The sequence below is a fragment of the Camarhynchus parvulus genome, chromosome 9 (assembly GCF_901933205.1).
Source record: "Camarhynchus parvulus chromosome 9, STF_HiC, whole genome shotgun sequence".
Classification (NCBI taxonomy): domain Eukaryota; kingdom Metazoa; phylum Chordata; class Aves; order Passeriformes; family Thraupidae; genus Camarhynchus; species Camarhynchus parvulus.
In genome coordinates this window covers 11,593,203-11,619,275 of record NC_044579.1, presented here as the reverse complement: position 1 = coordinate 11,619,275, position 26,073 = coordinate 11,593,203, and the positions used below count along the sequence as shown (strand labels likewise).

The 26,073-nt window shown below is 44.9% G+C and overlaps 4 protein-coding genes across 4 annotated transcripts in view; 1 reads left to right on the top strand and 3 right to left on the bottom strand.

Moving 5' to 3' along the window:
• The window catches only part of ATP13A4 (ATPase 13A4), a 36,733-nt gene extending 27,861 nt beyond the window's left edge, over nucleotides 1-8,872 (top strand). The window contains exons 22-30 of the mRNA XM_030954431.1: nucleotides 471-513; nucleotides 1,100-1,209; nucleotides 2,011-2,107; nucleotides 2,850-2,922; nucleotides 4,150-4,324; nucleotides 4,753-4,961; nucleotides 5,909-5,997; nucleotides 8,077-8,157; nucleotides 8,651-8,872. Of these exons, the coding sequence (XP_030810291.1) occupies nucleotides 471-513; nucleotides 1,100-1,209; nucleotides 2,011-2,107; nucleotides 2,850-2,922; nucleotides 4,150-4,324; nucleotides 4,753-4,961; nucleotides 5,909-5,997; nucleotides 8,077-8,157; nucleotides 8,651-8,872 (1,099 nt within the window). The remainder of the gene's footprint in view (nucleotides 1-470; nucleotides 514-1,099; nucleotides 1,210-2,010; nucleotides 2,108-2,849; nucleotides 2,923-4,149; nucleotides 4,325-4,752; nucleotides 4,962-5,908; nucleotides 5,998-8,076; nucleotides 8,158-8,650) is intronic.
• An 11,562-nt stretch (nucleotides 8,873-20,434) lies between these two features.
• On the bottom strand, nucleotides 20,435-22,343 carry LOC115907034 (phospholipase A and acyltransferase 1-like). The gene is made up of 4 exons (XM_030954660.1): nucleotides 22,302-22,343; nucleotides 21,525-21,678; nucleotides 21,057-21,325; nucleotides 20,435-20,680 (listed from the first exon to the last, which is right to left on the bottom strand). Exons 2-4 carry the CDS (start codon nucleotides 21,652-21,654, stop codon nucleotides 20,435-20,437), a joined length of 645 nt encoding a protein of 214 aa, XP_030810520.1. The 5' UTR covers nucleotides 21,655-21,678; nucleotides 22,302-22,343.
• A 9-nt stretch (nucleotides 22,344-22,352) lies between these two features.
• On the bottom strand, nucleotides 22,353-22,872 carry LOC115907033 (phospholipase A and acyltransferase 2-like; the record flags this gene model as incomplete). The annotated part of the gene is made up of 2 exons (XM_030954659.1): nucleotides 22,755-22,872; nucleotides 22,353-22,555 (listed from the first exon to the last, which is right to left on the bottom strand). Coding segments are annotated over exons 1-2 (321 nt in total), but the record flags the coding sequence as incomplete, so codon positions are not given.
• A 3-nt stretch (nucleotides 22,873-22,875) lies between these two features.
• Nucleotides 22,876-24,476, bottom strand: LOC115907032 (phospholipase A and acyltransferase 1-like). The gene is made up of 3 exons (XM_030954658.1): nucleotides 24,359-24,476; nucleotides 23,905-24,164; nucleotides 22,876-22,911 (listed from the first exon to the last, which is right to left on the bottom strand). The coding sequence occupies exons 1-3, from the start codon at nucleotides 24,474-24,476 to the stop codon at nucleotides 22,876-22,878; spliced, it is 414 nt and encodes a 137-aa protein (XP_030810518.1).
• Nucleotides 24,477-26,073: the final 1,597 nt, after the last annotated feature.

Below are 26,073 nucleotides of genomic sequence, written 5' to 3'. Positions count from 1 at the left end.
CACTGCAGCTTCTCTGAGCTTGCTGTCTTTTTACTGTGCTACTGCTGGCTCAATGTGATGGGTTAGAAAATGTGTCAGGGCAGTCTGGATTGTTCACAGTCACAGTGATAGAAATAAATAAATACATACATAAATAAATATAAAGAGAGAGAGAGAGAGAGGTAGATCTATTTCTGAATCACAAGCATCTTGTTGCCTGTTGCTCAGCTCTTTCCCAAGTTTTTGAAGACCCTCACCCTTATTTCACCTAGCTAGCCCCAGGCCTTGTCCTAGAGCAAGGTGAGCTTTAGATTTGAGCATTTCAGATTATCAGCCTGGTGTGTGCAGTTGTGAGCACCTCAACTGCTGTCTGGCCAGACAGGCTTTAACTTTCTAGAAAGGCTTTTAACAAAAGTCTTGTATGACTTGCATAAATGGCTCGCATGGAGCAGGGTCTGATTCATCATTTGCCTTATCACTTTATTTTTTAGTTACTTTGTGTGCATGTGTGGAGATGGAGCCAATGACTGTGGGGTAAGTGAACTTTTTTACAGTATATTTTAAAAATGAGAAAATAATGCAATGCCAGTAGAATATTCCAAACTGAGCACATGCTGAAGATGGGAATCTACCACTTCTTCACAGAGCAGCTGTGCTATCAGCAGTATTGATTTAGACCTCATCCCACTGTATGGTCCTTACAATGCAAGAGCTGTCCTAGGCAGAGATTTTTGCGTTTTGTTATCTCAAAGACTGGTTCATTTTCCTTGCAAAAACCACCAGAAGATTCTCCTGGGGAGGGCAAGCAGAGAACCCAGACTAGTTGCATAAAGCATGGGAACAAACAAGTGCTAAAAAAGGAGGCAGAGCCAAACGTGTCCTCTGCAGCAGGTAGTGGATGGCTGTGGGGTCTGTGGAAAATGAACTTTCCCATGCTCTCATCCCCATTCTTTCCTTGGACTTGGCATCTCACTGGAGGAACCCTCAGGGTGGAGCACACCCAGGGAGTGAAGAGGGACTGCTGTCACAGAGCACATCCTGTAACAAGGGGTCACTGCTTGGCTGGCATGTAAGATGCTGTGCCTTCCTGGTGAGCACTGAGGAGGAATGTGACTTTCAGGCTTTGAAAGTGGCACATGCAGGGATATCCCTGTCGGAGCAGGAGGCGTCTGTGGCTTCACCTTTCACATCCCGAACGCCCAGCATAGCCTGTGTTCCAGAGCTAATCAGGTAAGCATGGGGTTTTCTTTCCTATTTCATAAAGAAGGAAGTTCCCACTCCTCTCAATATTAGGCTTGGGTGTTCCTATCAAGTCACAATATGCATATCTAGAGAAAAAAAGTCTTTGACCTTGAAATTGCCTTTTGCCTAGTCCCTATCTGAAATTCCTTGAAGATACATTAATTATCACAAGAGGAAGACATTTACAGTTGAGCTTTATGTCATCAAAAGTATTTTAAATGCAAAAGAAATAACAAAATTAACAACACTCCATAAAGCTGAAACAAATGTCCATCAGCCAACCTGTAAATGAATTTTTGGTCCTAACTCTGATAACTTATGCCAGTAAAATATGGCATCTATTTTGCCAGGATCCTGCTTTTCCTTACTGGGGCATTTGAGCAGCCAGGGAGAGAGCATTATCCTGACTGGATATTGTATGTTCAGTGTAGGAGGAGAAGACTTGTTAGTTCTGAACTCACTGAGCAGCTGCTTGGCTTTGTAAGTTTTTCCTCATACAGAGTTTGCTACCTACACTATTAATGTCAGCAGAAAAAGTTGCTGGGGTAAATTGTAGTCTACAGAATACAGGTGACAGGAATCAAGCCCATTTTATTGAACAAGATCTCTGCAAGTGAAGATTTTACTTTCATTTCGGTCAGATTTTATTTCTTTCACCTCCCAGCAAGATACTGGTAAAGGCCTCTCTGCTTGTGACACATGCCTTGTTTTTCAACAGTCTTTTGGGAGAACTGGCACCAGGACAGACCCACCACCTAATTGCTGTACTTTATTTATGTCTTCACACAGGGAAGGCCGTGCTGCTCTTGTCACTTCCTTCTGCATGTTCAAGTACATGGCACTGTACAGCATAATTCAGTACCTTGGTGTTCTCCTGCTTTACTGGGTATGTATTGGGAACACATTGGCTGGAAGTGGATAAGCTTCTATTTCCTTGTAGGAGCAATAGGGCATAAAAACTACATGAGACTGGGAGATGGATATTTACCTTTACCTGAGCTGCAAAATTCTGTGGTGTGATCATACGGCCCTCCAATAGAAAACTGGCAAGATTCTTCCCACTAACTTCAGCCAGAGGGCTTGAGATCCAAGCTGGGCAGAAAGAAAGCTGAGATACTGAATGGTGTTTCGGATGAGGGCATATGTCTGTGAAAAGGAAGAATCTGGTGTAAGCATATGCTGTTACAATTTATTCAGCATTTAAAGCATGAATTAACTTGACAGTAAGCAAATCCCCTGGAGTGCCTTAAACCACTTTTGCATGGCTTTTTCCCAGATGGAGAGGAGGGCTTTGTGTTCAGAAGAACCCAGCAGTGAGAAAGCAGTCTCTTCAAATATTCTTCTCTTTTATTGCCTGGAGTGAACTGAAAGTGTAGTTAGTCCAAACAGTGTGCAAAATGAGAGTATTCACCGCAGGCCCAATGGTGAGGAACCTATTGGCAGGGTGGTGAAAGATGTGATCTCCTTATCTGCAGAGCAGCATCTCAGAACAAACAGCAGAGCAGCACTTCAGAACAAACAGAGCAGGAGCTCCATGGATATAATACAGCTTTCTGGAGACAATATAAACATGCCCATGGCAAATGTCTGATTTGTGATTTTTTTTTTCTTTGTTTTCCTCTTTTCAGCAACTAAACTCCTTTGGGAATTACCAATTTTTGTTCCAAGATCTGGCTATTACCACCGTAATTGGTGTGACAAGTAAGCCCCTTAGACATCCTATGTATTAATGAGGGAATGATCTCAAATACTTTTCTCCTCCTTGGAGATACATAATTGTAGATAGAGAAAGGAAGAAAAGAGAGGCCAAGCTTTCTGCAGACTAAAGTTCCTCTATATAGAATACAGGATGTTTGGATTAGTAGAAGAGGGGTCTTGTTTGAGAAAAGCCCTAAATATGGGAAGTACTTAGTGGTGCATTTGCTGAGTGTGTAGGTTGTTGCTAATTGGGCTGCTGTTTTTAGGACCAAGGAGTAAACCCACATCAAGTGCAGTGGAAAGTCTATTCAGGCACTTTCCGGTTGACTTAGCAAGGCAGATTAAGAAGACACCTGACTCCATGCCCAAATGAAAAAGCAGGGATTAGCTTTTATGAGTCCAGCTCACATTTGAAGCTTGTAAACCAGAGCCCTGAAAGAAAAGTGAAAATTGAGAAGAAAGAAATGACAGATGTCAGACACTACAGAGCAGGGAGCTGTAAGCCAAGAATAAGAGGGGAAACCAGTGCTGAGGCAGAAAGACAATTTTATTGAGACAGAATAAGTGCAGGGAAAGTTTTAGAAGCAGGAATGGCAAGGACAGGGCCATGAAAAGCATATAGCAAAACCACATCCTGGTATGTTCTATCCTTGCTGGAACACAAACAGGAAAAGACTTTGATGAAATGAAGCCTTAAAAGGTCAGCCACAACAACACTGCATGCCAAAAGCTACATTGCTGTAAGTAGTTTATCTGGAATTGCATCAAAGCTTTGTGCATAACTCTTTTACTCAAAGTCTGGATAATTTTGTTAAGCCTAAGAACAGAGGAAAACCTGTTGTGTCAAGTAATGCTGTCCTTCTCCAGCTCAAATAACCTGGATGAACAGAACATGGGCAGCAAAAAAATCCCAAGCCACAGCTGACAAGTGACAGAAAGAGAAGAGCATGAGTATATCATCATAATCTTGGGCCTGACAGTAGCCAAATAAAATAAAAAGCCAACATTTTATTTTTCAAAAATACCTCATGATAGATGACATTAGTTAACCTCTTCTGTGTCAATATGATTTTGTAAGAAAACAATTCTGTGTTTTGTACTTGATACAATCTTTGTACGTTTTATTACGAATATTACAGACTGCAAAAGTGCCATTGATACAGTCAGTATTACACAGCATCATTGTTTGTATTTTGGACACACTAGTAAACTCATCTGTGCATGTTTCAGTGAGTTTCACACGTGCCTATCCAAAGCTGGTCCCCTACAGGCCTCCAAGCCAGCTCATCTCACCCCCATTGCTGCTCTCTGTTGTGCTTAACATCCTCTTCAGCCTCAGCATGCAGATCTTCGGGTTTGTGGTGGTCCAGGAGCAGCCTTGGTATTCCCAGACCGATATACACAGGTAGGACCCCTCTCTGGGACTCTGGATACCACAGGGTTGACCTACTGGGGCAGTTCTGTGTAAAACTATTGATCAGCTGGTGCAGGCCTGATGAGCAGCTGCAGCAGACCCTGTGCTGCCCACAGGGTGCAAACTCTTTAACCAGTGCTGTCTGAGGTCCCTAAGCTCTCCAGTGACCTGCCACACACAGTTCATGTGGTGAGAATGCTTTTGCTGAGCACAGAAAGAAGGATTTGATTGCAGGAGAGACCAGGTCTGAGCTCAAGCTCTAACAAGTTCAGCAAGCTCAACCAGTGGTGAGATAGTGGGCATTGCCAATAACCTGTATCATGGCTGTGAGAGAGGATTCCTGATAGTGAATAGTGGAAGCTGGGGGAAATACCCAGGACAATGATCATTCCCCTGAGCAGTGTGACACTCTTTTTCAGTGCCTGCTTGTCAGTGAACAACCATGAGAGGAATTCATCCTCCGGCCTGGGGCTCCATGGGATGAGAGATGGAGCCCATGAGCAAACAGACAATGGTTTCAAGAGCTATGAAAACACCACAGTGTGGCTGCTAAGTACCATCAATTGCCTCATTGTAGCACTAGTGTTTTCCAAAGGAAAGCCTTTCAGGCAACCCATCTACACCAACTGTAAGTATGGGGAGAGAAGAAATGATATATAAGTCAACTTATATAAGGAGGTCCATTTAATAGGGGAAAATTAAACTTGACCAAAATTATGTCAGCCAAAAAATCAGGACAGAGACTGTCATGTGGAGGGAATATGAGCACATATGTCTGTGACAATTCCAGAAGATGCAGTGAGTCATGGAAGAGCTGTTCTTTTTCTCTTTGGGACAAATAATGCAGCATGCTCTTAGACAAAACTCTCTTCAGCTCTTTTTTATTATTTTTACTGAAGAGTTAAAATAATGCAGCAGGTTTCATGGCTTTGATGTGTCAGTATAGTAATAGTGAGGAGGGGACATTCCTTGTAGACAGCAGGAAAGTCGGTCATCAGTCTCCCAAAACAAGGCAAAACAAAAATGAGTGGGTGGAGGATGAAGTTTGGTGCATGCCAGCTGAAGAGAAAATGAATTTACTTATCATTGGAACATTTACCTATAGATAGAGAAGGCAATAGGTTCTCCATTACTTAGACTCTTTAGATCCTGATCAAGACCAAAGTCTTGACATCGCTGAAGTTGAAGGCAGCCTTCCTAACCATATTAAGAAGATCAAGACTATATCCTGGCCATTTTTCTGAATCACACAATATACTGTGATCAGAGAGAGACTCACTGGAAAGCTATAAGGCTTCTCAGATATAGAAGGTCAAATAAATTGTTCAAAATACCCATTTGGTGTTTTAAATCTGTGGCTACAATGCTTGTCCCACACCCACGTATATCCACTTGATTTAGTAAAGCTGGGGTTTTACTCTATTCATTTTTCTCTTGCTGAAAATTCCTTTATATCTCATGGATTCTTTTGATGGCTGTGTAACACAGAAAATTATTACAATCTTCTACAGTAAAGGCAAACAGCTGAGAATGCCATAAACCTGTGGGTTTCTTTCTTTGCTCTTATCCCTTCAGATGTGTTCATACTGGTGCTCATAGGGCAGCTGGGCATTTGCCTCTTCTTGATGTTTGCTGACATTGATGATCTCTACTCCAAGATGGATGTGAGTATTGTTCTAAAGGGGATTTTCTTCCTACTGCCAGTCCATTATAAGCACACAGGGATTGTTTTAACAAAAGGCACAGACTTTTGCAGCGAGATATGGCATCTCTAAAGACAAATCATATTTAAAGAGGTGGATTTTAGATGATGGGTTTGCAGAAACTTCTGGAAATACAGTGTCTCCAAACTGTGTATCTGTGCATTCAGCGTGACAGCTGCACTTGTAATTTTGATTGTTTCAGCACATTGTCCAAGCAACAGAAGATAACATCACTAAGCTTATGTGTGGTATATTGGTGGCTTCTGAAGCCAGGAGCAGAACAGGGCTGGGCTCTGTGAGTTTGAAATAAAGCACCATGTTCTTGTGTTTCTCAAGCTGTGCTACTCTGCACAAAGGCCCTCTTGCCAAAACCTGCCACTTGGCGCTCGGAGCAGCTCTCAGTTCCAGTCCCCAGTCTTTTCAGGGGGCTTTAAACAGGCTCCCTGTTTAAATTTTAGGTAGCCTGCAGTTTCCCAAAGCAGTTTTTGGGAGGAACAATTATAGGGAAAGAATAGTGAGGCTGCCATGGCAAGAGAGGATCTGTCTTGATCCTTGATTAATAAATACCAATAAGGCTTGACTTATGTCATCTGGCAGAATGCAAGCTGGGACTTGTCTTGTGCAAATCCATCCCAAAGGAAATGTGCGAGCAGGATAAGATCTACATCAGCTGAAGGACAGGGTTGTCAGTGGAGCTGACAATTAGTATGTTGAGGCTGGGAGATGTTAACCTCCTCTACTGTGACACTCTCAGTCTTGCTGTAGGAGTCACAGGAACAAAACATGAAAAGCACCACACAGCTATTTTTTCCGTACATTTGCAATCAGAACAGTGGCTTTGAGTCACAAATGTTGAACAAAATGTAGCTTCCAGTCCTGTATGTTTGCATGTCAGTTAGAAAGTCGGTTTAGATATGGGATTAATGAATTTGTAAAAATAAATATAGTCAAAGGGTCCGGGTCTTGATTTTAAATGTCAAGCAGTCCACTTATCACTCTTGCCTGTAACTATTTGCAGAGCCCGGCTCAGCAGGCAAACCCAGTTAGAGAACCTGCCACGAGATGGCACTTTAAAGCAAGTCATCGTCCTGTTGTGGACTGTGGTGGCACAGGACATTTTTCAGCACTGCAGCTGCAAGGGGATAAAATGCATTTGGGGAGAACTGCGAAACTCCCAGCCCAAGAAGTCTGGAGGGAATTCACTGGAATCGCTGAGAAGAGAAAATGAGGGAGTAGCAATAAAAACCTCTGCAATAGCCTAGCCCTGGAGAAACTGCAGATCCAAATTGTGAATCTGAGCTGCATCTCCAAAAGGAGAAAGAAAGCCAGTCCCATCTCTGGGAAACTGGAACTGGGTTTGGGGCTGAAATACTCAGTTTGAACTACTTCTTAATATTAGAAATATTAGTAAAAAGGCAGTTAGATTTCCTCTTGCAGTTTTAAAGGATGGGTTTCTCGACTGCATCATAGATTAAAAAGCATCTTTATCAGTAATTCCTCAAGACAAATAGCAGTATTAGCTTATCAGCAGGGTAAGCCAGTTTGGGAGTTTAGCTTTTTATGACATGAAGCTGCTGAAGATCTGGAACATAAGTCATGTAAGGAGTGGCTGAGAGAGCTGTGTTTGTTTAGTCTCAGGAAAGGGAGGCACAGGGGAGATCTCAATTCTACAGTTACCTGACAGGAGGTTGTAGCAAGGTGGGTGTCACTTTTTTTCTCCCATGTAACAAGTGAGAGAGGAAATGGCCTCAGGTTGTGCCAAGGAAAGTTTAGACTAGAGATTAAGGAAAATCTTTAACTGAAAAGATTACAGACTGGAACAGACTGCTCAGGGAAGTGGATGAGCCATCATCCCTGGAAGTATTTAAAAGAAGTGTAATTGTGGCACTGCAGTGGACTTAAAAGTGCCAGGCTTATGGTTTGGCTTAATGACCTTTAAGATTTTTCCCAAACTAAATGATTCTGTGTTCTATTGCACAAGTGCCCACCAGTGTTTACTGTGGATTCATTGCTGAGTAGCTTCTCCTGCTTTTCCCCCAGCTTGTTTGCACCCCTACCGTGTGGCGAATCTCCATGGTGGGAATGCTTGCAGTCACACTGGCTGTGTCCTTCCTTGTTGAGGTGAGTGTGCATCCTTGAATGTGCTGGTCAGCACTACTAGAGAGATAAAATTGTCAAGTCTTGCTCTTTCTCCCTCCTCCTCAGCTCAATTTAGGAATATCTAGTAAAACAGGAGTAATTGCTGCTACCTCATCCTTGCTCCCTTTTCTTAAAGCACTCCATCTGAATGATAAGGGAATGCAAGGCATAGCCACCTTTTCTTCCCTCTGGTGAGTGGGAACCCTGCCCCAGGTTAGAAAAATATGGGCAATCTGTGGTGTTTTCTGCTCAGAACCTGAAGACTCTCAGGAGGAACTGGTCACAGTTCTCTGGTGGAGAACTCTGGAGGAGCTGGTAGGAAATGTGGTCAATAAAAGGCTGTTTAAGGGACATGGAAGAGCAGGGCAGGTGGGAGATCTGGGTGTCCACTGTTTTCCCCCTGTTTGTACTCTGGATGAAGAGTAAATGTCTGTCCAGGTCCTCTTAAACCCTCTTTTTGCTTTTACCTTTACAGGAAGCAGTCGTTGAGAACAGACCCCTGTGGCTGCTCCTGAAAAAGACATTCCGGTACCACTCAAATAGCCACTACAAGAGGCTGCAGCATGTGTTGGAGCAGGACTCAGCCTGGCCACCTCTGAATGAAACCTTCTTCTCAGATTCTGTGGCAGTAACAGTAGAAGGAAATATGGGAGGCCATAGCAATCCAACATTTGACAGCAACGAGGATTCACTCTGAAAGAAACTGCAGTGAACACATGTCCAGGACAGTTGAATTTGATCTTAAAAGACTCAGTGACTTAAAAAGAGGAAGGGCTGCTCCCCTATTCTAGGAGTAACCAGCTCTTGCTTACATCTAAATTAACTAGAAGCATGAAATCTTCTGCAGTAACATAAAGCCACAATGATGTTTCCTCTGTCCCCTTGCCCATGTAGAAATGGCTGCCAGCTGAATATTGGTAAAGTATTTGTGGTTGAAACACCCCATTGCTGCGTCCCTCTGTTGAACTGCATTTTTGGGGTCCCTAAGGGTGGGAGATGCTCCAGAAGAAAAGTAGCTAATTGCAATAGCAGCATTCCCCTGGGCAGATCTCCAAGTAGAACTTACTCCTAATAGAGGCTGCTGAGCACAGGTGTCCCTAGGATTCCTCATGGAGTTTCAGATACTGCTACTCAGTGTCTTGCTTCTTTTTGGAGGTTTTAACCCTTCTGGCAATACTTGGCTTCCAGAGCTGAAAGGAGTTGCAAACAGCCAAAGCTTTCTGGAAGTGTCTGCTCCCAGCACCGTTGTGTTTTTCCCATGATGGGAACAAGAAGCACTCTCTTGCTAGCACACTGCTACCAGGAAACCAGTGTGCCCTCTTAGCTTTTAGCAAGTGATATTTGCATTTTATGGGTAAAAAATTGTTGACCTGCAAAGCGGAATGATTTTTTTTTTTGGGCAGGAGGTATTTTTTCAGGATATCCATGAAACTGGAGAATGGAATGTAATAATTACAAATTATGATCCTTCAAGGACATGCTGTCCCTTGTGGGGTGAGCTTTCTTTACCAGGGCAGGTTCTGCACAGCTGGCTGCCTCCTGGCATCAGTTTTACCAGTGCCAAAAGAAGCAAATATTGAAGAGCTTATTAACCTCAAGGACCTAAGGCCTGAAATAAAAGATGTGGAGCCAGCTAGGCCTCAAAATAATTTTTTTAAAAATTCTGTGGCATGCTCATAAGTCGAACCATCAGAGGTTTAGTCTCTGGTGTCTCCATAATTGTAGATGCAATTCAATCATCAGCTCATATCCCTCATCTGTTAACCTTTAACGAAGAATTTTACTCACTTTGCTATGCTGTATTTGCCACACATAAATGCAACAATACTGCACATTCCTGCAAGTGTTACCTACTAACAAAAAAAGCAGCTTCTACCTGCACATACTCTCTTAGCCCACTGATGTTAATCTGCCTTTCTCCCCACTGCATTTTGCAATTTTGGTCCCCAGCTGGATAAAACAACAAGACAGTCAGTCAGAAGGGCTTTGGACCAAGAGGAACACTTCCTTCTTTGGTAAGATGTGCAGAGGATCTGTGCCTTTTGAGTTCACTTCACAGCTTGTTTTCCATTCTTGGAGCTAACCCATGTTTTTACTGGGTGGGGCTGAGAAGCACTTTGTTACTGGAGACTGCATTTTCCTACCATTCTATGCTAAAGCACTCATGTGCTACCATAAAAAGCCAGGAAAGAGGCAAGCTGGTAATCAATTGGGAGAGACTTATTTGGGTTTTAGATTTAAAAATCAGCTTGGGAAGCAGAGAGCAAATCCAAAGAAATCATTAATTGTTTTGAGTCAACATACCTGTACCAGAGTAGAGTCTGAAAATAATCTAGCCTGAACATAAAAATAACTAAGAAAATAAAGGAATAATAGCTGAGAATAAAAAGAAAAAAAAACCAACAAACTTAACCAAACAATATTTGAACTTGAAAAAAACATTTATTTGACTCAAAGCAATTTTATCATCTGTTTTTGACAAGTTTGACATAAGGAAATGGAGTAAATACCTTCCTACCTAAAGTAGTTTACCTAATGGTAAATGCCTGTCACACAAAGCCACACAACTTGACACAAACTAGAAATATTTCATAATAATTCCTAGAAGTGTCCCAAGTTTTCATGGGTTCCCAGTCCACAGCAAAAGCCACTGGGAGGGGAAGGCTAGATGCTCTCTGCATTCCTTACAGCTTGAGGCACCAAAGAGCAGGTTTAGTGGAGGGAGTCCTAACATCCTGTCTTTTAGGCACAGTAATGCTTTCTGAAGACAAAGTTCACTGTCCTGTTACATATTAGTTTTGTCAGGCAGTTTGTTGCTGCATGTGATACAGTGACAGCAGCAGTAGCATTGCAGACCAGGCATGTGATTTATATTTCGATATCACTGACACTATAAAAGTATCAAGTCTTGATAAGCCTGCGGTAATTTTTGGGTTGAGGAGATAAAAACTGCTTGCCTGCTGCTGAAATACAGCCTTACCTGCAAGAAAGCAGAATTCAGATGCCAGGTAATGTTTAACCTCTGCCACTCTAAGCACTGTAATCCCCTCTGCTCCTTTTCAAAGAGGTCAGTGAGTCAGGCCAGCACTTGGGGGGACAGTTATGAACATTTCACCTGAGTGCTTTGGGATGGGGTGGCTGATACTTCATAGACACAATCCATGGTGGAGAGGTGGTGAGCCTCTTTTTTGGCTATTAGCACACATTCCTGGCAGAAGGTTGCAGGGAATGATAGGAAGCTAAGGAGGTGCTGCATGTTGTAGCAGCTAAATATTTCCCTTATGGTGACTGTGTCTCTTCTTGGAGAGCAGTACTGCCAAAGACTCATGTCCTTCTCCTCTGCTGTTGGCCCTCATTCCTGACAGAATTTTTCCTGTGGACAGAGACATCTTGCCTCCTGACTGAGCAGCAACACAGACCTGGAGTGCTTGTGCTTTTTGCAGCTGCTGGAACCACAGCCAGATCACAAGTGCTCTTTCATGGAAGCTCTTGCTAATGATCCTTATTTCAGTCCAGCTAAGGCACACTCGTTCCTCTTTAACAGCCTTGGTTTAGTAGTCCAGAAACTAAAAATCACCAGAGAAATGCTGCTGCTGGGCTTGCTTGTGGCCTCAACAGCAGAGTAAAGCACAGAGGGAAATATTTGCAAAATTACTATTTTTCATTTCTTTCTCACCTCATAACTTCCTTTTCTCCCACGACAGAGACATGGGATGTTTTTTACTGAATAAATAAGGAAATACTGCAGGACTGATCTTCCTCTACAGAGGACAAAACAAATACATCTTGTGGATAAGAGGGGAAACAGTTATGGATGGTTACTTACTGAGTTTGCATATAGAAATGCGAGGAATGTGTTTCTGTATACAGGATATTTTCGTGCCATCTGTGTTCACCTCACTGGGCTATGGATGCTACATGAGTGGCCTTAAAATGGGAGACACCTCTGAATACTGGGACTCTAAACTAGTATGTTCCTGGACTTTTACTGAAGTATGTTTGAAACTCTAAAAAAATTCATGAAAATTCCAGGGCTCTTGAAATGGGTTAGATTTGATATTACCAACCTTTCAATGCCCTCTGGAGAGAGGTTTTGAAGCAAACTCCAGTGTGGCACTCTGAAAAGTTTATCTAATTTCAACTTTGCATTTTCATCCAAGGCTGAAACCTCATGTTTGAAATACTAATGGTAGTGCCTGGAGGCAGAGTGGTCCTCATAAGCTTGTGGTAGTTCAGTCCAGATACAACTTCAATGTCCAAGAGCTGGCACACTGATTTAGTGTCTTTCTCTTTGTTCTAGTGAATGTTGAAGAATGCATTAAATTTTCGGTGAGGGACCAAATTTGTAAGATGAATAATTCATTTAAGTTCCAGTCTTTATGCAGAAAACACTTTCAATGTGTTTTAGTGGAACTATTTTAGTTCCACTAGCTCTCCAGAATAGTCTGTCACTAGTTCAGAGAATCTGAATGGTGAGTAAATCTCCACAAAACATCATTTAAACCTTTTGCTGTTATTTTGGTACCACAATAATAAAAATTATGCTTTCAGATATCCATGGGGCTTGTGGCCTGTATTAGCATAAAAGTGAGTGATGACTGTTGTCATAAGGATGACAGAATGTAGAGCAGCTAAAATATGCAAGTACAAGGAAATCAAGCCATTATTTTAGCGGTAGTCTAAGGCTGATTACTGCTCACCTCACAGACCATCAGGTTTTCTTTCTTCCAAATAAATATCATATTCACAGTGACTTTCTTAAATCATAAAAGATCAAAGACTTCTATGCTAACTCAGTCTTCTCCCTCCTCCATATTTGGGTACTGTGTCCTGAGTAGCAGTCACGTATCATCAGAAATGCTGCCTCTATTAGATGGCTCTGTTGGGAAATCACATGACTTACAGTCATGACAAAAACGGTAACAGACATGTTACAAACAAAGTCTGACTTTCGGTTTCCAACCTAGTTGCTGCCAAAGAGAATTGTCTGCCAACATTTTCTAGCTACAGCCATATGTTAGCTGATAAGCTGCTCCCTAGCCAGGAGGACCAACCCTGTCCTGAGGTGCCCCCGGCACAGCATCGCCAGCCAGGCAAGGGGATTCCTGACTCCTGATATGTTTTATTAATCTTTAGGAAGACATAAGGCTTAGAGGTCAACACTGAGAGTTGCAATTCCTGAAGATGGCATGGTGTGATTAGAGGTGGTGGAGGGAGTGAAGGGATGGCAGCTCTGAGGTGCACTGACCTGTTTGTCAAGATCACGTGCTGCTTAGAGCCAGGCACAACTTATGTTGCCTCCAAATTCACTGCTAAAATCATTGTTCCTGAGCTTACTGAGCAAGGGCAAGATTCAGCATTTTGAGAGGTTCCTTGGGAAGCTGGAGTGCTGTCTGTGGAGTGTTGCCCAGGACAACTTTTATTTCTGCCTCTCACTGATCTTGGCAAAGTCCATGTGAAAAGCTGGGGCTTTTACCTGCACAGGTGTGTTGGCTGCACATCACATTTTTGTATCTCCAGTATCTGTAGGATGAGTAGCACTCTCATGCTGAAAAACTGCTCAGAGATGCCAGTGTACCTTTGTACTTAGAGTACTCATGTCCATCATTTTGCAATTGCAATTTTTAAATCAAGATAAGGCATTCTGTCTAATGGACTTGCAATGACAATTAACTTCATCATTATCTCAGGAGATCCAGTTGTATGAATTAAATTGCAATAACTGCCAAAGCTCAGACACCCAGCTAAACTAGAATTTCTGTATTTCTTCTTGCAATGGCAGTTTTGCAATGATAGTCTTTACAACTTGGTGGTTCAGTTGATATCCTGCAACTGTTGAGCACAAATAAACATTCTACTAAGGGACTGCAGACAGCAAGGCTGCATTTAAGTGTGCTGACTCTGGCATGAAGCAGGAATTGCTCCTTGAAGGCCAAGGGAGATACTGGGGCATGAATTGCAATTAAACAGAAAATAGGATCCATGTTCCCACCACAGCTTCTATGAACTACATGGTTCTATGAACAATGAACTTGCATCCTGACTTTTAATGAGTGATGTGAAACCTCCCTGGGTAACTCTGAGTTCAGTTTCTGTGCTGTTAGCACAGAACTGTAACTTCCTGTTTCTTGTTGACTACTGGTGTCTCGCTACAGTCACTTTCCCATCCACAGCAGCCTCCCAAGCTGCACCACCTCGCTGAGGAGCATAACAAAGCTCAGGTTACCATCAGCACCAAGAGAGGAGTGTCACTTGCATCTTGTTTTCCTCACCAGCCTGTATAATGAACTAACATGTTGAAATGTATCTGGAATTGCACAGCAAAGGAGGAATGGGGCAGAGGGAGGTGAGGTGGGCAGGGCAGCAAGAAGTGTGGACACAGCCTGTATGATGCAGTAATGATGCATCTGTATCTGCAGCATCTGTCATTATACAGTTGAAACCAGTAATTTGTGTTAAGAGTTTAGAACAGCTTGGAAATTTAATTTCACAAACAAACAACTAGACAACAACTCTGGCCTTCCAAGACCTGCTTCCTACTTCCTGGCTCTGCTATAGACTGATTACACAAAAATCTTGTCAAGCAGTTTGCGAGTGGTTTTTAAGGAGTTTAGACACATGGCTCCCATCCAGGTATGTGCTTTCTTTCCCAGCCTCAGTTCCTCACCCATAACATAGGAGTTACATCTATTTTTGCCTCCCAAAGGCATTGAGAAGAGCAATAGTTAGGGTGCTAGAAGGCATAAAGGCCTTGGGTAGGTTTCCCTGATCAGGGTGTTTTATGGACACTGTGCCAATGAAGTTGAAGAAGCTCACTTGGAGAGAGAGGTTTAAAGGGCTGACCTTTGAGCTGTTGTTTTTCAGCCAGTATTATTTCTAAGATCGACTGGTTTAAAAGAATACAGGGGAGAAGATTACTGATACTGTGTATGTCTTGAAACTTTCTTTAACTGCCCAAAACTTGTGCACAAGTAAAGTTCATTTTTGTATGTATGGTCTACAGGAATCTTGTTACTTACTCCCTGGAGACACATTTCTTTTGGGTGGGAAAAGGTTCTGTCTCCCCTGTGATGCTGTCATGAGTGATGGAAGCTGCACTGTGAATGAAGGGATGTTCTCAGGTGCAGCACTGGAGATAGAAATGCAAAGGCTCTCTGAAAGGGAGGTGTCTCTATCTGTTCTGACAGCAAATAATTTACTATTTGTTAATGTAATTTGCAGCAGAAGGGAGAAAAACTGTGGCTTGAATGATTCACAGTTGTCTTAAGCTTTTGGACGCTGTCATTGTGTAATGTGACTTTCTCATCCACATTAAAAACAAGTAGCAGTTATGTACTCTTAGGAGTAGAAAGTCAAAACGTATACATAAGTAAATGGAGTTACTTGACAGAACATGTATTTTTTTAGTTTTTGGATTCTGCTGTTGCAGCAGTTCAGCTCAAGCACACAGAGCAGAGGGGCCAGTGTTAGCCCTAAACATCAAGACACTGCAAGGCATAAACTTGGCTCAGGGACAAAATGTGTCCCAACCTCCTCACACATAATGTACAGAAGCTATTGTACCATGGATGGGAGGAGGCAAGAGAAGGAAAGGAGCTGCTCTTCTCCCTGCCATGTCCCAGTCTGGAGTGGTTCTGGATCTCTACAGTGAACTACCCTGTCATTTCTTCTCCTTCCTTGTCAACCTTTTTCTCAAGAGAGATACCCAGGTGTTTTTGGGGAGGCAGAGTGTGATGGATGTCACTGCTTCCTACTCAGCTCCTTCTCTCTGAAGAAGACACTTGGGCACTGCTGTGACAGGTGTAGCCAGAAAGGAGGCTGCTAATTCAAGGCAAACAGAACTCAGCAGCAGCCTGAGTGCTTTTAATTACCCTGAGGGCATTAGGAGAATGTGAACAGGGCTGTTCAATTATGTCATTCTCAGCACAGTTAATAAATATTCTTAATCTAGTCAATAAACCTTTCATCTTGTAAATGTTAGGATAATGCTCCTTCTGTTGAAATTAAGTCTTGCTGATTTTGGTGCTTGTCAAATATCACCTACCTTTTGCAAAATCCACGAGACCACAGATCAGAGCTGCAAAGGTCACATGTCTTTAGGGACTTCCCTAAACCCTGGCAGGCTAGATCTCAATTCCAAGCCTAAAGACCATTGAAATCATAAAGGAATAACCATATAAACATGAAAGTTGATTATTTTAAACATTGTACTATTTAATTCATATTGCAAAATACCATAACAAACTTCAGCACTTCAGTGCACGTGATGCCAAGCTCAAAGTGTTAATCTTTTCCAGTGGCCAGGACAAATCATACACCCCATATCAACTCCCAGGATCATTAGTAGTTATTAGTACACCAGATACTTCAACACCACAGAGATAATTATGCCATAATGAATGAAAGAAGAAATTCATCGCAAGAGGAGAATAATCACATTCCCAATACTTCTTAAGAAAGCAGAGAGGAAATTACTATCTGATGCAAATTAATGAGATGAAATTAATAAGTGTCAACCAATAAAATACTCCTCCAGTGGGACCAGACTGCAGGCACGTAGTACAATCTCTTCTTGGCCCTCCTGCAGTGCTCTGGGGAGGCCCCACTGAGGAGGTGCAAGCTGAACAGGCTCACAGGGCACCACCACCAAAGGACAGGCAGCTCAAGCAGTGCCAGAGTGATTCTCACCAAGGTACTCTTGCAGGCAGTGCCTGACATAAGCAGCACAACAAAACTGGATCCATGTGCCAGAATAAATTCCTGTAATTAAAACCATCCTCTGGAAGGTATCACAATGTAAAGCTCTTTTTGCAAATGTGTCCAATGTGCACCCAACTTGGAAGGTTCTGGTGACCTCTTGCCAAGAACACGAACAGGATCTGCTGCTGTGTGCATGGATCTCATTAGTCTATTTGCATAATGTTTCCTAAATGTTCACATTTTTAAATGTATTGTAAGACTAGCTGTCAGCTAAGCTTAAAACTGTGAGCAGTAAAGGAATTTAATTCTACTTACAAAATATCCTATTTTATGTTTAATAAGATATAAATATTTGTTGGTTTTATGTGATGTTTAGCAGCTTCACAGTGTCTCTGAAGTATTAATTAATTAATAAGCCAATTATGATCAGGCTGAGAACAAGGTATAATGTGCTGGAAACAGAAGAGGCTTTGATGGCCCAGAGGCACAACAGGTCCTGGATTCATTGTGCTTTGTAATAGAGCTGCTTGCTTCCAGATTAATTTCACTGTGCCTGTGCTAGTAACAGGGGATGCTAGTGGTGATCAAAGATAAATATATCTATTAAAAGTTCTCCTTAACGGGCCAGACTAAATGGTGATGGGCCGTGCTGTGGTCTGGCAGACACACCTTGTCCGCCAGCAGCTCCCTAGGGGGGAATTCACTTCCATTATGACATTGCAGAGTCTTCACCCAGCCCAGCCTTGCATGTCTTCAGTCTGAACTGCATGCCCAGGAGGGAACAAACCTCAGGGCTGGGCTGAAAGACAAAAGAAAAAAACAGAAAGATGTTTCTTTCATAGAAAGAGTTTGGGGCATGAATCTCTGAGTTATGCTGAGGCATGGTGTCAAAAGGGTCTAACCAACTTACCCATTTTTAACACAAGGTGGGAGGGACAAAGTGCCTGTGGCTATGAAAATGTAAAATCTACAGCTGGAAGTGAAGCTGGGGCTCCTTGTGGCTTTCAAACTGCTCCCAGGATCACTGGGAGCAAGCTAGCAGTGCTTATCCAGCCCTGTGAGAGAGCAGCACCAGCCCAAGCAGATGCACTCCCTTTGCACACTGCAGCCTCACAACCCTTCTCCAAGGGCACATCACCAGGACATTTTGAGAACCCTGTTGTGGGTTGTTTCCTCCACAACAGGGCTGTTTCTGCTCACACAGCAATTGCTAAATAAGACTCCTGTCACAGACCACCAGAGTGTTCTCCCATCTCAGTTACTTCACATCAAGATAAACTCATGAGAATTAAACATTGAGTACTATTTGGCCCTCTTAAAAGCTGTCCCACCAACAATATGCTTTCAATATTCAAGTTTCAGAAAATCCCTCGGTTTCCATCCTCTGCCTGAGGAACTGTATGTGAAAGCATGGAGACTTGTCACATACTGGTTGTTCTGGATAAGGACATTCAGGGAAATCCCCTGGATCTGAAAGGGTTTTGAGTGACTCAGGGCTGCCTGCATTTGCTCTCTTAATTTGACTCAGAAACACTGGAGTCTAAGGCAGGAGAGGGAGAGCCTGGTTGCTGCTTGCTGAAAGACAATCAGACCATACTTCAGATGGACTTCATCTTCAAAGGCCCTTGGGAAGCTCTGTGTTCTGACAGCTGAAAACCTATACCCAACGAGCTTCTTCCAAGCAGAAGGAGCAGGATTTCTTGTAACACCAGGAAGACACTGCTATGGCAACAATGAAATCAGTCTTGTTTCACAGCCTGCTCTGTTCCCATGACAATGTCACTGTAACTCATCAAATTTCAGTTTCCAGTTTTCCAGGACTGTAGATTCAGGAATATTGCATTAATATGTGTTTATTAAGAGAAAGGCTGGAACAAAGACTGGAAAACAAGTGAAATATAAAGAAAAACACCAAGATTCCTGAGAAGTATGCTGAGATGACAGTTGTTGAGACGATGGTTCATAAACTCGAAATCAGTGGTCTGATTACACAGCCAGAAGACAGAGAATGTGAGTTTGTCAAAAACAAAACAGTCACCTGTTATTAATAATTAACTTTATCAAGAAAGGTGCAAAGTTCAGGATGGAATTAGTTTGGGTAATCAATGACCCAGATAATATCTCACTTTCCTGACCTCTTCTGGGTTCCTGTGGAAGGAATAGCAATCCTACCTCAATTCCCATTTTCTTCTGGGCTGTGGAGAATAGCATTGTTTCACAGAAGATCAGGGAGGAACAGTAAAACATGTACATGAAAGTACTACCAGAAATATTTGCAGACAAAACACTCATGTGGATTTTCTACAGTCATACAAAAAGACCAACATTATAGCGGTTTTGACCTTAATCAAAACTTCAATCAGAGCTTATGTTGGAGCTGAAATCCTAAAAGGATGATTTCCACTGGCCCCACTGCGACTGCATGTATGCGATTCCTCCCACAAACAAGCCTTGGGCCCATTGAATGTCATTAGTTAATTCTACAAACAAGTTTTCATTGCTTGTAAGTTAAAGATGCACAGAGCCCAGCAACTAGAGAGATGCACAGCCTGAAGTTCAGCTGCTGTGTATCTCCTAGCTGACTTGCATCTGCTGAAGATTTAGTGCATAAGTAATATTGATTTGTCAAAATATTCAGAGCAGATGTAGGATCACGGTAATTGCCTGTGTCACATCAAGTGTGTTGTGCTGCACGAGTTCATAAATATCCTCCTAACTTATTGCCTTGTAAATTCAGCATTGAGTTACTGATCCAGCTTGTAAAGGCTTTAAATCTTCACAGTGCAAAGCTCACTGTGGACATGGAAATTACTGTTATTAAGGATAATTGATGTTAATACTCGAGCCAAGGCTTCTGTCCTCTGGCTGCAATAAGCACAGGCTTTTCTTTTTTGTCTATCAAGAATATTATAGGCTTGTACTCAAATTTGTCTGCAAACTTGAAACTCAGGTCACTCCTGTGATTCACTGAATACCTTAAAACAATCCCAAGCAAACACAGAACCAGTGATCTGTGGCTCTGTGGTCTGTTGTTTTAGGTGTCACTGACCTGCAAAGAGGTGAAGAGCTCCTCAATGCAAGAAAGACAAGGAGCTACCTGAGGGTACAGCAAAGACCACAAAGATGATTTGGGGTCTGGAGCATCTCTCTTATAAGGGGAAATTCTGGAAGCTGGGCCTGCATAGTTTGGGGGAAAGTGAGAGGAAATCTCATTAATTTATATAAATATGTCAAAGGTGGGTGTCAAGAGGAAGGTGCCACACTCTTCAGTGGTGCCCAGTGACAGGAGGAGCAGTGGCCATAAACTGGAAAAAGAAACCCTTGAGAAAGAAGTCAGTGTATTAGGTAGGCGGAGGAGAGTAGTTAAGGAGAAATTACTTGCACACAAAGCTATCCTCAAACAGATAAAAGACAATTTTAGGCAAGATGAGTTTGCATTTTTACATTTTAATAAGTCTTTGAATTAATTATCACAGCAGTTGCTAGTAAGCGTTCATTACACTTGTAATGGCAAAAGCTGAACAGTGACCAGGGACTCCACGCCTCACTTGAGCTCTTGCTAACAGCAACTCTTTTCTAGTATATCTCTCCCTGCCTTTGCAAATTTGGCAAAAGAGACGTAATGAACAATATTGCTGGAAGTTAAACCAATACTGGCAAGACTACCACCACCAGAAACCGCACAAGAGGCCAAAAGAGGAAATCCAAACGCAGGAATACCAGCCGCAGCCACAAGACCAGCAATTCCTATCCCAGCCATCACTACAGAAGAAATGGAATTGATACTTAGAAGTGCTGTGTTGGCCTGTAAAAGGAAAGTAAAACAAAGGTTAGAGACATTATAAGCACTTATATTTACGCCCAGACATGATAAGTGAGAACAGGCAAATATAATCATGGTAATTGAATCTGGGTCAGACGTGCCCCCATTAGCAGAAGGGGCAGCACCCAGGTTTGTTCCCCCAGGAGGTGGCACGCAGTGAGAGGGCACTGTCAGGCTGCAGACAGAGCACAGGGACCCTGCAGGGGCAGGGGCTCTGGGGAGGCAGCGCTGCTTTGGAGCCCACGCCTGGCACTGGGCTGTCCCCTGCAGGCTGCAGGCTGTGTCCCAGTGCCCGGCTCACAGCCAGCAGCCAGGAGCTGCTCTGGGAGGCACCCAGGGGCTCACCCCTGGCACTCACCTGCTCAGAGACTCCATCTCCGTAGCGGAGCATTGTCACAAAGTGCTCACAGTTCTTGAGGAACAAACGATATGCCAGCTCCTTGCCAATCCATGGCTCAGAACGCCGGATGATTTCCTCCATAGGGAAAGGAGTGCGGGAGCGGTCATACTTGTTGTTGACACGCCATGTATCATTTCCAGCCACCAATTCCAGGTCCGCCTTCTTCACCATGGCTTTTCTGAGAAATACAGACCCACTGCTGGGTGACAGGTGTGTGGCTCCTTCATCTGGGGAAGGCAGGGAGGAGATAAGGTACATAGGCAGACCCTCTCTGCCCCTCCCCAAAACCTCAGATGGCTTTTAGACTGCTCCTGGAAAGCTCATCTACACACACAGAGTCCATATGGAGCAGCCCATGGAGGTAGAAAGGGCTCCTGGAGCACCACAACACCCCCTCTGCATTCTGCCAGACTGCAACAGCCTTACCAGGTATCACATGGAGGACATGTCCTTTCGCCAGGTAGAGGGCCCAGTGTTCATAACGTCCCCATTTGACCTCAATCAGATCCCCAGGGCTGGGGTAGTCCTTGTCTTCTGCCCTACCAGAAACGTGCATTTCTCCACACAACAAAGCCCTCAGCTGGAAAACACACAGTAAACACTCAGCAATAAATTTCGTTTATTTGGTGAGAAAGTTAAGCTTGAAATCAATTTTTCCATAGAATGTGCCAGTAGGATGTAGCTGATAAAAGCAGGATGATAGAGGGACTGCACGAGCCCTCAGCAAGTACTGGAGGGGATGTGGCAATGTAAGGAAAGCAAAATTTGCTTTCAAGTGCTGGCAGAATACCACAAAACCTATCACAGATAAAAAGTAAAAGTGACAAACAGGCCAGTACTGCTGGAGATCACCTTGAATAATGATATGCCTGACTTAGTATTTCTTAGTGGGACAGCAGGGCAAAGCAATGCCACAACGCTGAAGTTGCACACAAAGCTATATTCATATCCAAGAAGATAAGGGGCAGCACCCAGGTTTGTTCCCCCAGGAGGTGGCACGCAGTGAGAGGGCACTGTCAGGCTGCAGACAGAGCACAGGGACCCTGCAGGTGCAGGGGCTCTGGGGAGGCAGCGCTGCTTTGGAGCCCACGCCTGGCACTGGGCTGTCCCCTGCAGGCTGCAGGCTGTGTCCCAGTGCCTGGCTCACAGCCAGCAGCCAGGAGCTGCTCTGGGAGGCACCCAGGGCTCACCTCTGGCACTCACCTTGCCACCATAGCGGAGATTTGTCACAAAATCCTCAGAGCATATACCAAGCTCATCACATGGCAGCTCCTTGCCAATGCAACACTCAGCACGCCAGATGATCTCCTCCACGGGCAGAGGCGTGCGGTAACCATCACACTTGTTGTTGACAGCCCAGTCATTGTTTCTGGCCACCTTCAGGAGCTCCTTTGTAACCCTGGCCTTTCTGGTGACCATTGACTTTCTGCTGGCTGACAGATATGGGGCTTTTTCATCTGGGGAAGACAGGGAGAAGATAAGGCAGTCAAGGCAGACCCTCTCTGGCCCCCCCAAAACCTCAGATGGCTTTTGGACTGCTCCTGGAAAGGTCATCCACACACACAGAGTCCACATGGAGCAGCCTATGGAGGTACAAAGGGCTCCAGGAGCATCCCAACACCCTCTCTGGATCCTGCCAGGCTGCACCAGCCTTACCTACAGGTGTCATATGGATGACATATCCATCCCCCACATAGAGGGCCCATTGCACATAACTTCCCTTTTTGATCTCGATCAGATCCCCAGGGTTGGGGCATTCCTTTTCATCTGTCATATCTCAAATGGTTATTTCACAACCTGCAGATGTCCTCGACTGGAAAACACAGGGTAAACACTTTGCAGTAAATTCAGTATACTTGGAGGGATAGTTAAGGTTAAATCTTTCATAGAAAGAGCCAATATGATGTAGCTGATAAAACATGGATGAAGGCAGAAAGCCTGCACCAGCCCTCAGCAATGCACTGGAGGGGAGATGGCAGCCTAAGGGAAGGAAAATTTGCTTTCCAGTGCTTGCAGATTACCACAAAAATAATCACGGACAAAAAGTAAAAGCCCATGTGACAAACAGGCCAGTGCTGCTGGGGATCACCTTGAATGATGATATGCCTGACTTGGTATTTCTCAAGGGGAGAGCAGGGAGAAGCAAGGCCAGAGTGCTGAACCTGTGTGCAAAGCTGTAAAAAGAAGATTCTAGGCATGATGAGATTGGGTATTTATGCTTTTTTAAGGCTTTAATTTAATTCTTTCTACAAAGGGTGGCAAAAACAGGGCAGAGACCCCCTGCAGCCAGGGAACCTCTGCCTTTCTCTGAGCTTTTCCTGATGGCCCATCAGTGCTCTGTTTCTCTCTGGATTTCAGCCCCAGCAAGCCCACCCACACAGTGAAGGCAACAGCACAGATCCTACTGCCAGCATGCAAACAATTGCTATCTAGGCAGGTAAAGGGAAAGCAAGACACAGGCTGGGAAATGATGAGCACTTTCATCAGCCGCAGGTATTGTAATGGAGCACAGGGAAAATCAGGATAAATAAATCAACAAGCAACATGTGCCCCCATTAGCAGAAGGGGCAGCACCCAGGTTTGTTCCCCCAGGAGGTGGCACTCAGTGAGAGGGCACTGTCAGGCTGCAGACAGAGCACAGGGACCCTGCAGGGGCAGGGGCTCTGGGGAGGCAGCGCTGCTTTGGAGCCCACGCCTGGCACTGGGCTGTCCCCTGCAGGCTGCAGGCTGTGTCCCAGTGCCCGGCTCACAGCCAGCAGCCAGGAGCTGCTCTGGGAGGCACCCAGGGCTCACCCCTGGCACTCACCTGCTCTGTGACTCCTTCTCCATAACGGAGTTTTTTCACAAAGTCCTCACAGTTGCTACCAAACACACGATATGTGAAATCCTTGTCAATATAATCTTTAGCATGATGAATGATCTCTGTCAATGTGAGAGGAGGGTGGCACTGATCAGACTCGTTATTGACACGCCATGTATTATTTTGCACCACCTCCAGGCGCTGCTTTTTCACCCTTCTGATGAATACAGGCACAGTGTGGATTCCCAGCTTTAGCTGTTTTTTACCTGTAAATAGAAGGGAGGAGATAAAACAGGCAGACAGACCCTCTCTGGCACCTCCAATACCTCAGATGGGTTTCTGACTGCTCCTGGAAAGGACAGCAACACACACAGGGCTCACCACCAGTCCATGGAGGGAGACAGAGGTCTGGGAGCACCCGAGAAGTGCCTTGCACCTTGCCAGTCTGCAATACCCTTACCTACAGGTGTCAAATTGATGACATATCCATCCTCCATGTACAGGGCCCAGTGCTTATGACGTGGCCGGTCGATCTCGATCAGGTCCCCGGGCTGGGGTTTGCAATTGTTCTGTCCCATCCCGGGATGGTGCAGTCAGGCCGTGCAGGCGCAGCGGGGCTGTGTGAGCGCAGGGCAGAGCGCAGCGGGCAGGCGAGGGCTGTGCAGGGGCAGCTGGCGGGAGCGCAGGCACGGAGGGTGTCAGTGGCGGGCGCCGAGGGCAGCGGCTGCCGGAGCGGGGGCCCCGCTGGGCCGGAGCCGGCTCGGGGCCGCTGCCGCCCGCCGGCGCAGGGCGAGGCAGCGAACGGCCCCGCTCGCAGGCAGCGCATCCGCCCGGGGCCGGGCCGGGCCGGGCGGGCGTCCGGCTGCTGCCGCTGTGCCCGGCTGCCCCCGCCCGCCCGCCCGCCCGCCGTGCCCGCGCTCCCCTCCCGGCCGCGCTCCGCTCGGGGCTCCGCCGGGGCCGGGCCGGGCCCGCTCCGCTGCCGGGACGCGGCTGCCGGGGCTGCCCGCGCTGCCGAGCCTGGAGGGGCCGCATCCTGCTGGAAACGCCCGCTCGCATCCCCCGAGCCCCGCTCACCTCAGCACCTGTCCCGCTGCTGCCGTCGCCGGGCTCCCGGCCCGCTACTCCCGCTAGAAATAGTTCTTAGAGGCGATTGCGATATCGTTCCGAGGTCACAGCCCCTTCTGACTCGGAGATCCTAGTCGGGCACGCCCATCCCGTACAACGGCAAGGCTCCGCTCCTTCGGGTAGTGCGTGTCCCGCTGCTGCCGTGCTCTTTCGCGGCCCGCTGCTCCCATTATAAAGCTCATGGCAGAAGAAATTCCGTGAATTCTGCCGGGCTCACTGCCAGCGCCGCTCCGGAGCCGGCCTGTCCCATCACACTCGACCCCCACTCCGAAGAGGGCTCTGCTTCCAGTCGTGGTGCCCAAGAACTCCTGTTCATTGGAAAATCTCATCTTGTACCCGAGGAAGCCAAGCTGCCGCCTCATTGCAGTGAGCCTCTGTCCCCAACTGATCCTCCTGTCCATTGATGGGCAACAGCACTATCCCTGTCATTTCACAGGACATTTCCTGGCAGAACAACCATCCCTGGATGCTGATTAAAACAAGCCTTGGGTACTGTGAAAAATACATTCGCTCTCTTGTGAAAAGTTAAAAGTTTTATAAAGGGCAATAGGAGACGAGGACCATACAGCAAAGGTTATTATGGCCGGGGGCATCTTAGCACTCAGCCAAGAGCACACTCCCACCTTTGGGGATATCACTTAAATACCTTTTCTCCTTACATCAGCCTGTTGCATATTTATAGATCTTTATGCATATCCATAAACTAGTTTACATATTCCATAAACTATTTTACATGGCCCCTCCTTGGGTCCTCTATTTTAGAGCATAGTGTTTCTTGGCTGTGGTTTTGGCTCCTTCTCTTTATAATTTCCAATTTGGCCTTGGTCCACACTGTTTTCAGACTGTGGGTGCTGATATCTGGCTTATCTGTAGCAGGTGTCCTCGTCCTATATTAATAGGATGTTATCTCATCCAAGAAGGCATTTTAACACCCACATAGCTATTTCACTACTATGTCTAAACTTAATTAACAACAGAAATAAAAACTATACCTTCATAACAAAGTTATTTTAACACCACACATATAAAATCCAGTTTAACATTTGCAAA

Bases quoted from the DNA above. Each gene is read 5' to 3' on its own strand.
- LOC115907034 (XM_030954660.1), bottom strand. From the start codon at position 21,654: ATGCACGTTTCTGGTAGGGCAGAAGACAAGGACTACCCCAGCCCTGGG. The intron at 21,326-21,524 runs GTAAGGCTGTTG...TGCCTTCCCCAG, and splicing joins TGTCCTCCATGTGATACCTG to ATGAAGGAGCCACACACCTG. The intron at 20,681-21,056 runs GTGAGTGCCAGG...TTCCTTTTACAG, and splicing joins GAGATGGAGTCTCTGAGCAG to GCCAACACAGCACTTCTAAG.
- LOC115907032 (XM_030954658.1), bottom strand. From the start codon at position 24,476: ATGGGACAGAACAATTGCAAACCCCAGCCCGGGGACCTGATCGAGATC. The intron at 24,165-24,358 runs GTAAGGGTATTG...TTCTATTTACAG, and splicing joins CATCAATTTGACACCTGTAG to GTAAAAAACAGCTAAAGCTG. The intron at 22,912-23,904 runs GTGAGTGCCAGG...TGTGTTTTCCAG, and splicing joins GAGAAGGAGTCACAGAGCAG to TCGAGGACATCTGCAGGTTG.